This window comes from Stomoxys calcitrans, chromosome 2 (genome assembly GCF_963082655.1).
Source record: "Stomoxys calcitrans chromosome 2, idStoCalc2.1, whole genome shotgun sequence".
Lineage (NCBI taxonomy): Eukaryota > Metazoa > Arthropoda > Insecta > Diptera > Muscidae > Stomoxys > Stomoxys calcitrans.
In genome coordinates, this window is record NC_081553.1 from 59,105,413 (window position 1) to 59,121,934 (window position 16,522).

The window sequence follows — 16,522 nt, forward strand, 5'->3', positions numbered from 1 at the left end:
TATCTTCGATAATAGTATTAAAATAAAACTACCCTAATTTTTCGATAATCTTATTTAAAGCAACCTTGTCGTTCGATAATGGTATTAAAACTAACCTTATCGTTCGGTAATAATATAGAAGTTACTCTTATTACTCTATTAAAACAACCCCTATCTTTCGATAATGGTATTAAAACTACCCTTATCGTTCGATAATGGTATTAAAACCATCCTCATCGGGCGATAATGGCATTAAAACTACCCTTATTTTTCGATAATGGTATTAAAACAACCCTTATCGTTCCAGAGTTGTATTAAAACTACCCTTATCGCTCCACAATTGTATTCGAACTACACATATCGTTCGATAATGTTATTAGATCTATCCTTATCGCTCGATAATGGTATTAAAACCACCGTTATCTTTCTATAATGGTATTAAAACTACTCTTGTCGTTCGATAATGGTATTAAAACTACCATTGTAGGTCAATAATGGCATAAAAACTAGCCTTATCGGTCGATAATAGTATTAAAACAAACTAATATTCGATAACGGCATTAAAAGTAACAATTATCGTTCGATAATGGTATTAAAACTACTTTCATCATTCGTGAATGGTGATAAGACAACCCTAATCGGTCGATAATGGTATTAAAACTTTCCTTCTGGGTCGATAATAGTATCTTAACTACTCTCGTCGGTCGAAACTACTATTTAAGCTACCCTTATCGGTTCATAATGGTATTTAAGACTACCCTTATCGTTCGATAATGGTATTAAAACTTCCCTTATCGTTCGGAAATGGTATTAAAACTACCCCCATCGTTCGATAATGTTATTAAAACCAACCTTATCGTTCCATAATGGTACTAAAACTTCTCTTATCGTTCCATAATGGTATTAAAACCACCATTATCGGTCAATAATGGTATAAAAGCTTTCCTTATCGATCGATAATAGCATTAAAACTACCCTTATCGTTCGATAATGGTGTTTAGACAACCCTTATCGGTTAATAATGGTATTTAAGACTACCCTTATCGTTCTACAATGGTATTAAAACTACCCTTATCGTTCGGTAATGGTATTAAAACTACCTTTATCGTTCCATAATGGTATTAAAACTACCTTTATGGTATTAAAACCACCATTGTCGGTCAATAATGGTATAAAAACTTTCCTTATCGATAATAGTATTAAAACTACCCTTATCGTTCGATAATGGTATTAAAACTACCTTTATCGTTCATAATGGTGTTAAGACAACCCTTACCGGTCGATAATGGAATTAAAACTACCCTTATCGTTCGATAATGTTATTAAAACCAACCTTATCGTTCCATAATGGTATTAAAACTACCCTTATCGTTCGATAATGGTATTAAAACTACCATTGTCGGTTAATAATGGTTTAAAATCTAGCCAATCGGTTAATACTAGTATTAAAACTACGATAAAGGTGTTAAAAGTAACAATTATCGTTCGATAATGTTACTAAAGCTACCCGCGGTACTGAGACTTCCCCTAGCTGTCGATAATGGATAATGGTAATCGTATACAAACTACAACTAGCTGATGCTACTAAATCTATCCCTATCAGTCGAGAATGGTGGTAAAATTACCCTATCTACTAAAACTAGGCTTATCATTCTCTAGTGCTACCAAAACTGACCTTTTCTTTCTCCAATGGAACTAGAATCACCTTCATAGCTCGATAACGGTACTACAACTACCTAGTTAAATAATGGTTTTATTCATGAGTAATGTTTTTTAAACTACTAAAGTCACATATAAAAATCCACATCATGCTGGAGGGTATATAAGAATCGACCTTACCCAACTTAGAACCATCTTAGTTGTTATTCTTAATTTATGATTTTGAAGTTCTCTCATAAAGCTTTTTCTGTTGCTATAAGCGCTTTTTTAATAACGATGCGCTTCACTGACTCATAACAATTTTTTGTCGTAGCCGGTTTCCCAAAATGTTTATCATATGTTTATTATATTTTGCCTTCCAAACAAAATAATTGCAGGGAAATATTCTCTCTCTCAATCTCTCTCTTTCTCTGTCATACATTGTAAATCAAATAAATGAGCGTTATCTTTTGTCTAAATACCCAAAGACCCATTCGATTTAAATGCCTGGAAAGTCTTTTTTCCTATTTAGTCGACATTAAAACTTGAAGTACTTAACAACAGAATCATATGTTGGGTTCTTTTTTAAAATGATGAAATATAAACAAAATTTAAAAACGATTATCAACATACAACAGCGAAGTATACAACAAGTAAGGAAAAGTATATGGGGAATGAAACAAAAATATTTGAAATTATTCCTAATTTCGGGTCTTTTTAATATTTCCATTTCTATTCAGCTTCGTTTAAATTCCTCAACTGCTGCCACCGCCTCAACCCCAGAATGGCAGGAGGCACGACCTTTCGAAGAGATACCTTCCATGAACTCATTTTCGATGGCGAGAAATTTGTTACCCGGTGGTAAGTATTACAAATTTGATCTTACAAAACTATTGCTGGCCATTCGGAACGACTTGGGACCCATTGTTCGCTCTAAGGCCTTTATGGGTCGACCACCTCAAGTTATAACCCATAATCCCCAGGATTTTGAGACGGTTTTTCGAAACGAGGGCATATGGCCTATAAGACCTGGAGGTCTAGCTTCAGAATATCATCGCAATACGCATAGAGCTGATTTTTTTCAAGGTGTTGAAGGTCTTGTGTCAGTGTAAGTAGAAAAAATTTTGATTTTTTTTTTTTTGAAAATATTTAAAGTTATTTTGTTAAAGGAATAAATAACTTTTGATTAAATTTGATAAAATTCTGTATAAGAATTTCTTATAGAAAAGTTAAAAATACTCTAAAATATTTTTATACCCACCACCGTAGGATACGGGGGTATATTCATTTAGCCATTCCGTTAACAACACATCGAAATATCAATTTCCGCCCCCACAAAGTATATATGTTTCGGATCGTCGTAAAATTCCAAGACGATTTAACGATGTCCATGTGTCTGTCCGTCTATCCGCCTGCCCGTCCGTCTGTTGTAATCACTGTAGAGTCTTCAAAAATTGAGATATTGAGCTGAAATGTGGCATAGATACGTCTTTTTGATGCACCATATTTGGATGTAGCTGCTATATAGAACGATTTTCCAATTGAGGGTCTAATGTCCATAAAAACTTTATTTTTCATCCGATTTTGCTGAAACAGTAAGTAGTTTAAGGCTTCCCGACAACTGACTGAAATATGGTTCAGATCGGAATATATTTTGATATAGCTACCATATAGACCGATCTCTCGATAAAGGGTCTGAAGACCATACAAGCTTTACTTATTACTCGATTTCGCTGATGTTTTAAACAGTGGTTTATTTTAAGACTCCTGACATCTGACCTAAATATGGTTCAGATCGGACTATATTTAGATATAGCTGTCATATAGACTAATCTCCCGATAAAGGGTCTGAAGGCCTTAAAAGTTTTTTTTTATCAAATTTCGCTGAAATTTAGAATAGTGCGCAGTTTTAAGCCTCCTAACATCCGATTTAAATATGGTACAGATCGGACTATATTTAGATATAGCTGTCATATAGACCGATCTGCCCATGAAGGGTCTGAAGCCCATAAAAGCTTTATTTATTACCCGATTTCGCTGAAATTTGAACTTTATATGGTTCAGATCGGACTATATTGAGATATAGCTACCATATAGACCGATCTGCCGTTAAAGGGTCTAAATCCCATAAAAGCTTTATTTTTTAAGCGATTTCGCTAAAATTTGAAACAGTGAGTAGGTTAAGACCTCCCAACATCCGACTTTAATATGGTTCTGATCGGACTATAATTAGATGTAGCTGCCATATAGACCGATCTTCCGATAAAGGGTCTAAAGCTCATAAAAGCTTTATTTTTTAACCAATTTCGCTAGATTTTGAAACAGTGAGTTATTTTTAGCCTCCTGACACCCGACCTATATATGATTCAGATCGGACTATATTTAGATATAGTTACCATATAGACCGATCTGCCGATAAAGGGTCTGAAGCCCATAAAAGCTTTATTTATTACCCGATTTCGCTGAAATTTGAAGTGAGTGTGAGTGAGTTATTCTGAACATCGCGACCTTATTATGATTCAGATCGGTTTATAATTGGATACATCTGCTCAAAAGACCAATATTTTGTTCTACAAAATTTAATAGTGACATACATATTAGACCACTAAATATCCTTGCCGAATTCGGGTGCTTAAGTTATCCAATTTTCACCGGATTGTTACGAAATGGGGTTACATATATACCCGAGGTGGTGGGTAATCACAGTTACGCCCGGCCGAACTCAATGCCTTTTACTTGTTTTAATTTTCCCTATGACCTAATACAGTTTCAAATTCTGATAAAATGTTCTACATGTTGTGTTGTTTAGGACGGTCCATCTATCGGATCCTTCCCCTTGCCCAAATTTTCAAAACACCAGATCTCAGAGAGGGATGGTGCGATTTAAGCGAAATTATGTGTGAAGTCTTATAGTAACTTTAAAATAAAAATTTTGTATCCAATTTTCGGATGGGGTACCTAGGGGGACCTTCCCACCTCCAAAACCTACCAAATATATTTAGAGACCAATCACAATATGGGACTCAAATAAAAGGTTTTTAAGATTAGCAAACGTATCTCACATCCAATTGACGGACCAAGTGTTTGGAGGACCACCCCAGCCCCCAAAACTCCCCTAAATCGGAGATATTTACCGACCATGGAAGTTAATTGTGAGTAAAATACGAATCTGATCTCCAAATGTGGGACCAAGTTTCTGGGGATCCAACCCTTCTCCAAAACACCCCACAAACAGCAAATATTTACAGAACATCGAAATATGGGGCTCAATAAAGTTATTTGGGAGTAGAATATGAATCTGATATCCAAATATGGGACCCTGTATTTGGGGCACCGCCTCTACCTCAAAACACCGCCCAAAGAGTAAAAATTTACCGACCATGGCAATATGTGGCACAAATGAAACGTTTTTGAGATTAGAAAACGAATTTGGATACCTCTTCCCATGAACTCCCCTTAAACCAATGGCAATATGGGGTTTAAATAAATGGTATTTGGTTTGGGGTATTGGCCCTAAAAACTATGAATGTTTAGTTCCACTCTCTTTAAGACCCAAATTGTTATGGTGGTGGAACGTCCGCTAGACAGTCGGCCGCTAATGTTGATATCAGATACGTGGTCTGCTCCCACATACCTTTAATTTGAGCCCCAGATTTCCATAGTCGGCAAACATGACCGGCTTGCGGGATGTTTTGGGGGATGGAAGGCCACTTAGTGAATTTGCCTTGAAAATATATATCGGATTAGTGTTCCACTTTAAAAAACCCTCTTATTTGAGCCTCACATTTCAATAGTCAGGAAATACTTACTATTTGGGTGGTGTTTTGGGGGGGTGGGGTGGCCCCATAGACACTTTTCCCGAATATTGATATCAAATTCGTGCTTTATTCCCAAAGACCTTTCATTTGAGCCCCATGTTGCTATGGTCGTAAATTTGTTCCCTTGGGGGATGTTTATGGGGAGAGGCGGCCCCCCAAACATTGGGTCCCATATTTGGCTATCAGATTCGAATTCTATACTTAAAAACCTTTTATTTAAGCCCCATATTGCCGTGGCCAGTAAACCAATACCTACTTACGCCTCAGTAGTTTGGTGGACTGCTATGGAGAAAAAGTGCAACATAAGGACCATACAACAGGTTCAGAGAACATTTTGTCTTGGCATAGGCGGAGCGATGATGGTCTCCACGCCCACTAGGGCACTGGAGACTATTCTAGATATCAGACCCATTGACATACAGATTAAGTGTGAGGCAGCCATTGCGGCTATGAGACTTAAGGTGATGAGAGGATGGGAGCAGCTCACACCATCGCGGTATAATCGAGGCGACGATAGGAAACCTGGAAGGAAGGGAAAAGGTTTCTGATCGGATACCTGAGATTAATCTTGAGGTCGAGTGCAGGGCTCTGCTGCCAGCGGCACAGTCTTGGAATGACGGAACCTAGTATTGCCGTCTGAAAGATCATGTTACAAGGATGGATCAATGCTAGAGGACCGAGTGGGCCGGAGGGTCTACATTGAGTAGCCAGGGACTAGACCCATTGACATACAGATTAAGATTAAGCCATTGCGGCTATGAGACTTAAGGCGATGGGAGAATGGATTGAGGATGGGAGCAGCTCACACCATTGCGGTATAATCGAGGCGACGATAGGAAACCTGGAAGGAAGGGAAGAGGTTTCCGATCGGATACCTGAGATGAATCTTGAGGTCGAGTGCAAGGCTCTGTTGCCAGCGGCACAGTCTTGGATTGACGCAACCTAGTATTGCCGTCTGGAAGATCATGTTACACGGATGGATCAAAGCTAGAGGACAGAGTGGGCCTGAGGGTCTACATTGAGAAGCCATGGACTGAGGTCTGTTTTAGACTGCCAGATCATAATACGGTCTTACAGGCGGAGATCCGGGCGATCACGGAATGCGTGGGGTGGTGTGGTGCAAACGCGAAGACTTCGAGTTTGAACATCATTACGGACAGTAAAATTGCCATAAGGGCAATAACAGCCAGGACGGTAACATTCACGGAGTGTAAGAAAGAGATTAGTGTCTTCTCTGAGGTTGGCGAAATCCGCATCGTTTGTAAGCCGGGCCATAACGGCAGACGATTTTGTGGTGAAGGCCAGGGGACTGCCATCAATAAACTTGGTTAACCCAAAGCCTTTCGGTTCGACGCAGACCGAGTTAAGGGTGTGGGCGACGAATGCGCATGCAACCCTGTGGAACAGCGAAACGCTTGGTACGACGTCGAAAATCCTATGGGGAGATCCAGATCATAAGAAGACGAGGCTGTTACTGAAAGGAAGTAAGAAGGAGGTGATTAAAACATATAGGTATCATGACGGGACACATAGGACTACGAGCTCACTTATGTAAAATCGGTGCGGCAAGTGATACCATGTGCAGGGCAAGCGGGGAAGATGATGAGCAGTTAAAGCATTTCCTTTGTCATTGCCCGCGTCTAGCGGCACTTAGGTGGTGACACAATACCAGACATGAGCCAACTTAGGGGCGTGGCATGAAAAACATTTAAGGATTTTGTAAGTAATTCCTAACTTAGATTTTCTTTTTCGAGGTTATTTTGTTTTATGTTTTAAGAGCGCACCACAAACCGATTACTGACTTACGTGTATGTCTATAGTGGCAAAAATTGCAAATTTTGCCCATGAACATTCAACTAAGGAACAGGGGCACATTTTTCTCACATATCAATGAGTGCAGTCCGATTCAAGTTTTAAGCTCAAAGATAAGGGACCTCCTTTTTATAGCCGAGTTCGAACGGCGTGCCGCAGTGCGACACCTCTTTGGAGAGAAATTTTACATGGCATAGTACCTCACAAATGTTGCCAGCATTAGGAGGGGAAAACCACCGCTGAAAATTTGTTCTGATGGTCTCGCCAGGATTCGAACCCATGCGTTCCGCGTCATAGGCGGACAAGCTAACTTACGCGCTAAGGTGGCCTCCGCATGGGGCGTATTAACATCCGCACCCTCTTTTCAACCTAACCTAAACCCTCTGAGCGAATTCATAGACCAATAAAGATCATATAGGATTCAGATAACGGCAATGATATTGTTATACTGTTAGTCAAACGGTATATATCTACTATCGTCGTGGCATGGTATTTCACTGAAAGCTCTTGAATTGTCGAAAATAAATATTCAAAGAATTATTTTGTTCCATATAAAGTAAAAGAAGTCGCAGCGGAGCGGGCCCGTTTCAGCTAGTATGTTGATAAAAATCTCCAAAATTCAGTTTCGACTTCTTTAAACTTCTTCCTCTGCTGTTGCTGGGATAGCCCGTGTGGGCTTCACATTGTTGTGAGGACCGATCTGTGTTCATCGTCTTCAAGAGAAGTTTAGCTGAGAGCTACCGGGCGCTTCCACAGGTTGTGGATTGTGGGAACTTTGTATATGGAATAAATGCAATAGCAGTCGCGGCCAATCAGCGATATTGAGTAGAGAGTCTCAGTGAGAGGCCGGGCCGCATCGGCTCTTGCTTTAATTCTGAATGCCTGTGATACTCGATATGACGCCTTATGATAAAAAATGGCCAAAAAGTTCATGGGCGATCAGTCATATAAACCACAACTTGCTTGCTAACCTATGAAGCTTGACGAGGATCGCTACCTCCACATACTAGAATGTGGCTACAACAACAAAATGAAATGGATTTCCATCAATTATCAGCATGTTAACACATTTCAATACAGGCAAAATAATGAACAAATATTTTTCCATCTTTTATATGAAAATTCTTTAAAAACGAATTTTTCGTGTGTCACCATATACTTCGGCTTTAACTCTTACATACCTTGAATGATTTTGATTTACAGCGGTCAAAAAAAGTATTCATCATTCAATGTTTTTTTTTTAATAAGTCTACAAAAGACAATTGGAATAAAAACATATTAAACTAATGATGCAGTAGTGCTTGTGTGATATATATGTACACAATTTCATTGTTTTTAAAGAAAAAAATAGTATTTATTGGAACAAAAAGGGCCATTTTACAGCTGAACACAAAAAATTAAACAAAAAAAGTATTCATCATTGCAAAAAAACAAAAAAATAAATAACATAATTTAAAAAAATTAATACTTTGTTATTCGACCACCGCGTCTTATAACTTCTTTTAAACGGTTTGACATCGATTGGACTAATTTAGCGGTTATATTTTGGTCTATATTAGTCCATTCCTCCATTATCACCTGTTGCATTTGACTCTTGCTTGAAAAATTGCGCGTTCTCAATTTGCGTTCGAGATGTTCCCAAAGATGTTCAATTGGGTTCAAGTCGGGACTTTGAGGAGGAGTTTTAATGACTTTGGGACAGTTATACAGCATCCACATCTTGGTATTTAAAGCAGAATGTTTGGGGTCATTATCTTGATAATATTGAAAGTTATTACCAAGCCCAAGTTTTACAGCACTATCTTTTAAATTCCTCTTTAAAATGTCAATGTAATACTTATGATCCATTACTCCATTAATAATTTCAAGATTTCCCGCTCCTGAAGCCGCCATACACCCCCAAACCATTAAACCACCTCCACCATGTTTTACAGTAGCAACTGTGTTTCGTTCTTCAAGCTCTGTATTTGGTTTTCTGTACACTATGACCTTTCCATCGCACCCAAAAAGATTAAACTTGCTCTCGTCTGCAAAAATGACTGTTTTCCAAAATGATTCGGGCTGTTTTACATACATTTTTGCGAAGTTTAGCCTTTTCACTCGGTTTATTTTATTTATAAAGGGCTTCTTACGTGCAGTTCTTCCTCTGTAACTATTGTATTTTGAGTGTATTTCGAATTGTTTGTGTAGTAACTTCCTTCCCTAAATATTCCATAGTGTTTTTACGAAGAATGGTCGCATTTGTCTTCGGAGTTTTCTGAACTTGCCGCACTAGCCAACGCACATCCCCAACTGAAAGTGCTTTTGGTCGACCAGATCTTGGTTTATTGTCAACAGTTTTCGTTTCTGTCCACTTTCTGATGATGGATTGTATAGTAGATCGTGGTCTATTTAATATTTCACTGATAGTTTTTTGAGTTAAACCATTCCTGTGGTGTTTTATTATCAAAACTTTTACCTCATCAGAAACCTCGTTTTGCTTACGACCCATTTTGACAAAAACTATATTTTCAATGAAATTAAATATTTGCTGTCAAGGGCAAAGCCTCCTTTACTAAATAAAACAGAAAAGGGGGATTCCCAAATAATATTTGAATTTGACTTTGATGATAGCACATCAATGATGAATACTTTTTTTGTTCTGTTTTTGGTGTTATTATATAAAATTGCATTTTTTGCGCTAATTAAATTTATTTTTTGAATTTATTTTAAAACATATTACGAAAAATAAACTATTGCATAAAACTGCATTATTTGTTTACTTTAAATTTTCTTCAATTACCCAAAATAAGTGAATTTATTATCAATTTTGCTAATGATGAATACTTTTTTTGACCGCTGTATGTATGAAAAATCATATCGAATCATGGTTAAATGCAGCTGACTCATTAAGCCATTTAAAGTGTTCTATGCGTTGATAAATATCCATCAATTCTTATCTGAAAGATAAAGCGAGGGTAAATTTAAAATAGATTTTTTATCTACCTGACCAATTGTTTTAAATTTCTTTTATCTTCCTAACCAGGTGTTCTCCAAACAATTTAAAATATTGATTGAAAACGATTATTGATAACAGCATTGATAAAATAATGTAAAGACTAGTTAAAACAAGTAAAAGCGTTCTAAGTTCGGCCGGGCCGAATCTTATATACCCTCCACCATGGATCGCATTTGTCGAGTTCTTTTCCCGGGCATCTCTTCTTAGGCAAAAAAAGATAAAAGAAAAGATTTGCTCTGCTTTTAGAGCGATATCATGATATGGTCCAGTACGGACCACAATTCAATTAAAGGGTGATTTTTTTGAGGTTAGGATTTTCATGCATTAGTATTTGACAGATCACGTGGGATTTCAGACATGGTGTCAAAGAGAAAGGTGCTCAGTATGCTTTGACATTTCATCATGAATAGACTTACTAACGAGCAACGCTTGCAAATCATTGAATTTTATTACCAAAATCAGTGTTCGGTTCGAAATGTGTTCATTCACCGTAACGTTGCGTCCAACAGCATCTTTGAAAAAATACGGTCCAATGATTCCACCAGCGTACAAACCACACCAAACAGTGCATTTTTCGGGATGCATGGGCAGTTCTTGAACGGCTTCTGGTTGCTCTTCACTCCAAATGCGGCAATTTTGCTTATTTACGTAGCCATTGAACCAGAAATGAGCCTCATCGCTGAACATAATTTGTCGATGAAAAAGCGGATTTTCTGCCAACTTTTCTAGGGCCCATTCACTGAAAATGATTTGCAAGCGTTGCTCGTTAGTAAGTCTATTCATGATGAAATGTCAAAGCATACTGAGCATCTTTCTCTTTGACACCATGTCTGAAATCCCACGTGATCTGTCAAATACTAATGCATGAAAATCCTAACCTCAAAAAAATCACCCTTTATAAGTTGCAGGGCTGTGTAAAATGTCAGACAATTCGAATAAGAATTGCTCCCTCTAGAGGCTCAAAAACTAAAATAGTAAGATCGAATTATATGGGAACTGTCTCAGGCTATAACCGATTCAGACCATAATAAACACATATGTTGATGGTCATGAGAGGATCCGTCGTACAAAATTTCAGGCAAATCGGATGATAATTGCGACCTCTAGAGGCTCAAGAAGTCAAGTCCCCAGATCGGTTTCTATGACAGCTATATCAGGTTATGGACCGATTTGAACCATACTTAGCACAGTTGTTGAAAGTCATTGCGAAACACGTCGTGCAAAATATCATTCCAATCGGATAAGAATTGCGCCCTCTAGAGGCTCAAGAAGTCAAGACCCAAGATCGGTTTATATGGCATCTATATCAGATTATGGACCGATTTGAACCATAGTTGGCACAGTTGTTGAAAGTCATTGCGAAACACGTCGTGTAAAATTTCATTCCACTCGGATAAGATTTCGCCCTCTAGAGGCTCAAGAAGTCAAGACCCAAGATCGGTTTATATGGCAGTTATATCAAAACTTGGACCGATTTGAATCATACTTGTCACAGTTGTTGAAAGTCATTGCGAAACCCGTCGTGCAAAATTTCATTCCAATCGGATAAGAATTGCGCCCTCTAGAGGCTCAAGAAATCAAGACCCAAGATCGGTTTATATGTTAGGACGGACGGACATGGCTAGATCGACATAAAATGTCTCGACGATCAAGAATATATATACTTTATGGGGTCTCAGACGAATATTTCGAGTAGTTACAAACAGAATGACGAAATTAGTATACCCCCATGCTATGGCGGAGGGTATAAAAATTAACATGAGACTAAACCCAGGGTTGCCATCGTCGGCAAACTAAACAAGGGCAAACTTCTGGGGAAAATATATTAAAAAAAAAACTATTTCCGCAAGATTATGAAAAATAGCATAGTTAAAAAAAGTCATAGCAAAACATTTCATACACAATTTCAGCCAAATCGGATAAGAATTATACCCTCTAGACAATTAGTGTACCCACATCCTATGGTGGAGGGTAGTAAAATGAAATTGTTACCCCAATACTCAAAAACGCCAGATATCGGAGATGGGTGCACTGATTTAAGCGAAATTTTTTTTTGCCATCTTATGTTACCCCAGAAACACGAAAGTGGTACAAAGCTTAGGGGTCAAATAGCATGGGGACGCCCCATCCCAAAACCCACCCGAACGGACTTGCTTACCGATTGGGACAATATGGGTATCAAATGAAAGAGTAAGTGGATATCAAATTAAGAGTAGAGTGCGAACTTTGCATAAAAATGGGACCCTTAGTGCCATAGAGATATACCCCTATACGGAGTCCTATATCACTATGTTGACCGATTCGGATAAAATTTGGCACTTATGTTGTAAGTCATGAGATAGGTTTTTGGACCATATTTCAGCCAAATCAGGTGAAAATTTAGGCTTCTAAGGGCTGAAGAGATCAAATCCGGGGATCGGTTTATATGGGGTCTATACATATGTTTATACACCGATTTGGATCATATTTGGCAAGGATATTGGAAGTCATAACTCAAGTCTTTGTTCCAAACATCAGCCAAGTCAGGTGAACATTTAGGCTTCTAAGGGCTGAAGAGATCAAATCCGGTGATCGGTTTATATGGGGGCTTTATATGTTTATATAGCGATTTGGATCATATTTGGCATGGATGTTGGAAGTCATAACTCAAGACTTTTTTCCAAATTTCAGTCAAATCAGATGAAAATTGAGGCTTCTGAGGGCTTAAGAAGTCAAATCCGGGGATCGGTTTATATGGGGGCTATATATATTTATACACCGATTTGGATCATATTTGCCATGGATATTGGAAGTCATTACTCAAGTCTTTGTTCCAAATTTCAGCCAAATCGGATGAAAATTGAGGTTTTAAAGGGCTCACGAAGTCAAATCCGGGGATCGGTTTATATGGGGGCTATATCTGTTTACAGACCGATTTGGATCATATTTGCCATGGATGTTGGAAGTCATTATTCAAGTCTTTGTTCCAAATTTTATCCAAATCGGACGAATATTGAGGCTTCCAGGGGTTTAAGAAGTCAAATCTACAACACAAAATTGGTATAAAACTTTGGGGTCAAATAGCACGGGTGGACGCCCCATCCCGAAACCCACCTGAACGGACATGTTTACCGATTAGAACAATATGGGTATCAAATGAAAGATATTTAAGAGTAGAGTGCAAACTTGGCATAAAAATGGCACACTTAGTGCCACAGATATGTACCCCTCCCCCAAAAACACCACCCAACAGGACATTTTTACCGCTTTGGGCAATATGGGTATCAAATGAGAGGTATTTAAGAGTAGCGTGCGAACTTGGCATCAAAATGGCACCCTTAGTGCCATAGAGATGTACCCCACCCCGAAAAACCCCACCCAACTGGATAGTTTTGCCGCATTGGGCAATAGGAGTATCAAATGAAAGGTATTTCAAGTACAGTACCCCCACCCCCAAAAACCCCACAACAGGTTAGGACAATATGGGTATCAAATGAAAGCGGTTTGGAGGTTGAAAAAACGTCTGTTATAAGAGTTTGGACTAAGGTGTCTTCGGCGCCTCTCCAACCCTAAAACGGGCATGAATGTCCAACGTCACAAAATGGGTATAAAATGAAAGTTCTTTGCGAGTTGGCTACGAATCCGATATACACAGTTGGGACAGAGTCTGGGACCGGCCCACCCCTCAAATGTGGGAATTTAACGAAATATCTATGACAGTAGAGTTCTAATCTTGTGTTTATATAAGGATTCAAGTATCTAGGTCACGTCCTGCCGTTCAGCCAGACATATAGATCTCGGCACTAAAGGACTTAAATAAATTGCCTTTTAGGTCTTAGCGTCGGGGGACCGACTCTCTACTCCCAATAAAAACAACACCAAACTGTCATGTAGGATGACTGAGAATATATTGTATTCAAATGAAAGGACGTGTCAGAGGGCAATCGCCTTCACCCCATCCTACCCATAAAAACGATTTAAAACTAATAAATGAAGGTCTTTGTTAGGAAAGTACACTTTTTACCCTCAAATTGGGAAAGACACAAAAGAACCTGCGGATCTTTAAAAATTTGGAATACCAAGTAGTGGTAGCTTTAAAATATGACCATGCATTTAAATATCCAAGTTGTACATGGCATAGTATCTCACAAATGTTGCCAGCATTAGGAGGGGAAAACCACCGCTGAAAAATTTTCTGCTGGTCTCGCCAGGATTCGAACCCAGGCGTTCAGCGTTATAGGCGGACATGCAAATGGATTTCAAATGAAAGGTATTTCAGACTAGATCACGAATCTGATGTATGTGCGTCCATCTCACCCCCAAAAATACTCCCTTACCGGATATATTTACCGACCACAGCAATATAAGACTTAAATAAAAGGCGTTTGGGAATAGAACACGAAAATGATATCCACGTTGGGGCGAAATATCTGAAAGGTTGTACCAGCACTCAAAACAGGACTTATTTCCTGACCGTGCCAGTATAGGGCTCAAATAAAATAAGAGAGTGAAAGAAGGTGGAGCGAAGCGGGCCCTGTCCAGCTAGTTTTCTATAAAATAAAATTTGGTCTAAACATTCCCTGACAATCAAATTCAACCAAGATCTGGTTTTGTATGACCCCTCTATCTGTTGATCGATTTTTGCGGGTAAACCTAATTTTTTGTTGCCTATATTTCTAAAATATTTTGTCTTTTATTGATTGCAGTCATGGTGAGAAATGGGGTACATTCCGAACGGCTGTAAATCCCGTATTAATGCAGCCCAAAAATGTTCGCGTATATGTGAGAAAAATGGCTCAAGTGAATAATGAATTTTTACAAAGGTACAACCAATAAAAATCTATTCTCCATGCTCTCTATCAAAAAAAAACATTTTTCCATTTCTTTTGTCTTCTACAGAATCCGTGAAATACGTGATCCTAAAACTTTTGAGGTGCCAGCTTCATTTCAAGAGGAAATGAATCGCTGGACTTTGGAATCTGTTTCTGTGGTGGCTCTCGATAAGCAACTGGGTCTGATCACCACAAATCGTGAAAATCCCGATATCAAAGAATTGTTTCAGCTAATCAATGATTTCTTTACCCTGGGCCTAGATATCGAAATTAAACCAGCATTTTGGAAATACTACAAGACGCCAACGTTTAAGAAATTCATGAAAACATTGGATGGCCTGCTGAATTTTGGCATTAAATATGTGGGTGAAGCCATACAACGCTTGGAAGATGAACGGAAAAGAGGAGTGCCCGAAAAGCCAGACAATGAAAAGAGTGTGTTGGAGAAATTGATTAAGATTGATAAGAAAATTGCAACGGTTATGGCCATCGATATGTTATTGGCTGGAGTGGATACGGTAAGAAAAGAAGGAATGTTTTTTTTAAGAATGTAGCTGTATTATGTTAATATATTCTTCATTTTCTCCACTTCTTTTCCTCCATAGACCTCCTCAACCCTAACCGGTCTTCTCTTGTGTTTGGCCAAAAATCCCGAAAAACCAGCAAAACTGCGCCAAGAAATAATGCAAATATTACCAGAGAAACATTCCGAATTCACTGAATCTTCTTTAAATCAACTGCCCTACCTAAGAGCCTGCATTAAGGAGGCTTTACGCGTGTATCCCATAACTTTAGGCAATACCCGTGTATTGGCTAACGATGTTGTACTCAGTGGTTATCGAGTGCCTAAGGGTACCCAAGTCTCCATGGTTACCACTCATATACAACAGGACGATAGTCACTTCCCTAAAGCTAAGGAATATTTGCCTGAACGTTGGCTAAGATCGGCTAAGGCTGAAGAGGAAACATCCAATGAGGCTGCTTGCCCACATGCTTTAAAAGCCAGCAGTCCCTTTGTTTATCTACCCTTTGGATTTGGTCCTAGAAGTTGTGTTGGTCGCCGCATTGTTGAAATGGAATTGGAGTTGGGAGTTGCACGCTTGGTGCGCAACTTCCACATAGAGTTCAACTATCCCACGGAAAATGCCTTCAAGTTTCAACTGATCTTTGCGCCTAATATTCCGCTAAAGTTTAAGTTTACAGATGTAGAAAAATAAAAGTAGCTAAGAAGGGAGATAACTAAAATCTATGTATGCCACAATTATTATAAACAAAATAAAAAAAAAATAATTAAATTTTCATAAAAATATAGAATTCAGACTTTTTGGAAAATAGTACTTCAGTGAAAGCTCTTAAGGAGGGGAATATGAAGGCCTAGGAAAGCATTGAAAAAAAATTTCTATGAAAATCAAATTTTAATACAATTCTTTCTTATTAATAACAAGCAAAAGCGTGCTATGTTCGGC

General features: G+C 38.4%; 1 protein-coding gene across 2 annotated transcripts; it reads left to right on the plus strand.

Annotated features, from left to right (window-relative positions):
- The first annotated feature begins 2,150 nt into the window (after positions 1–2,150).
- On the plus strand, positions 2,151–16,315 carry LOC106087122 (cytochrome P450 CYP12A2). 2 transcript variants are annotated; one of them, XM_013252044.2, is made up of 5 exons: positions 2,151–2,270; positions 2,358–2,725; positions 14,931–15,047; positions 15,124–15,574; positions 15,662–16,315. In XM_013252044.2, the coding sequence occupies exons 1-5, from the start codon at positions 2,208–2,210 to the stop codon at positions 16,271–16,273; spliced, it is 1,611 nt and encodes a 536-aa protein (XP_013107498.2). In that variant the 5' UTR covers positions 2,151–2,207; the 3' UTR covers positions 16,274–16,315. The 2 variants fall into 2 exon arrangements, with proteins under 2 accessions (XP_013107498.2, XP_059217849.1); XM_059361866.1 differs by having other exon boundaries at positions 2,151–2,725.
- The last annotated feature ends 207 nt before the right edge of the window (positions 16,316–16,522 follow it).

Coding starts and splice junctions, on each gene's coding strand:
- LOC106087122 (XM_059361866.1), top strand. CDS start 2,208: ATGATGAAATATAAACAAAATTTAAAAACGATTATCAACATACAACAG. Junction 2,726..14,930: donor GTTGAAGGTCTTGTGTCAGT/GTAAGTAGAAAA, acceptor TATTGATTGCAG/TCATGGTGAGAAATGGGGTA. Junction 15,575..15,661: donor TATTGGCTGGAGTGGATACG/GTAAGAAAAGAA, acceptor TTTCCTCCATAG/ACCTCCTCAACCCTAACCGG.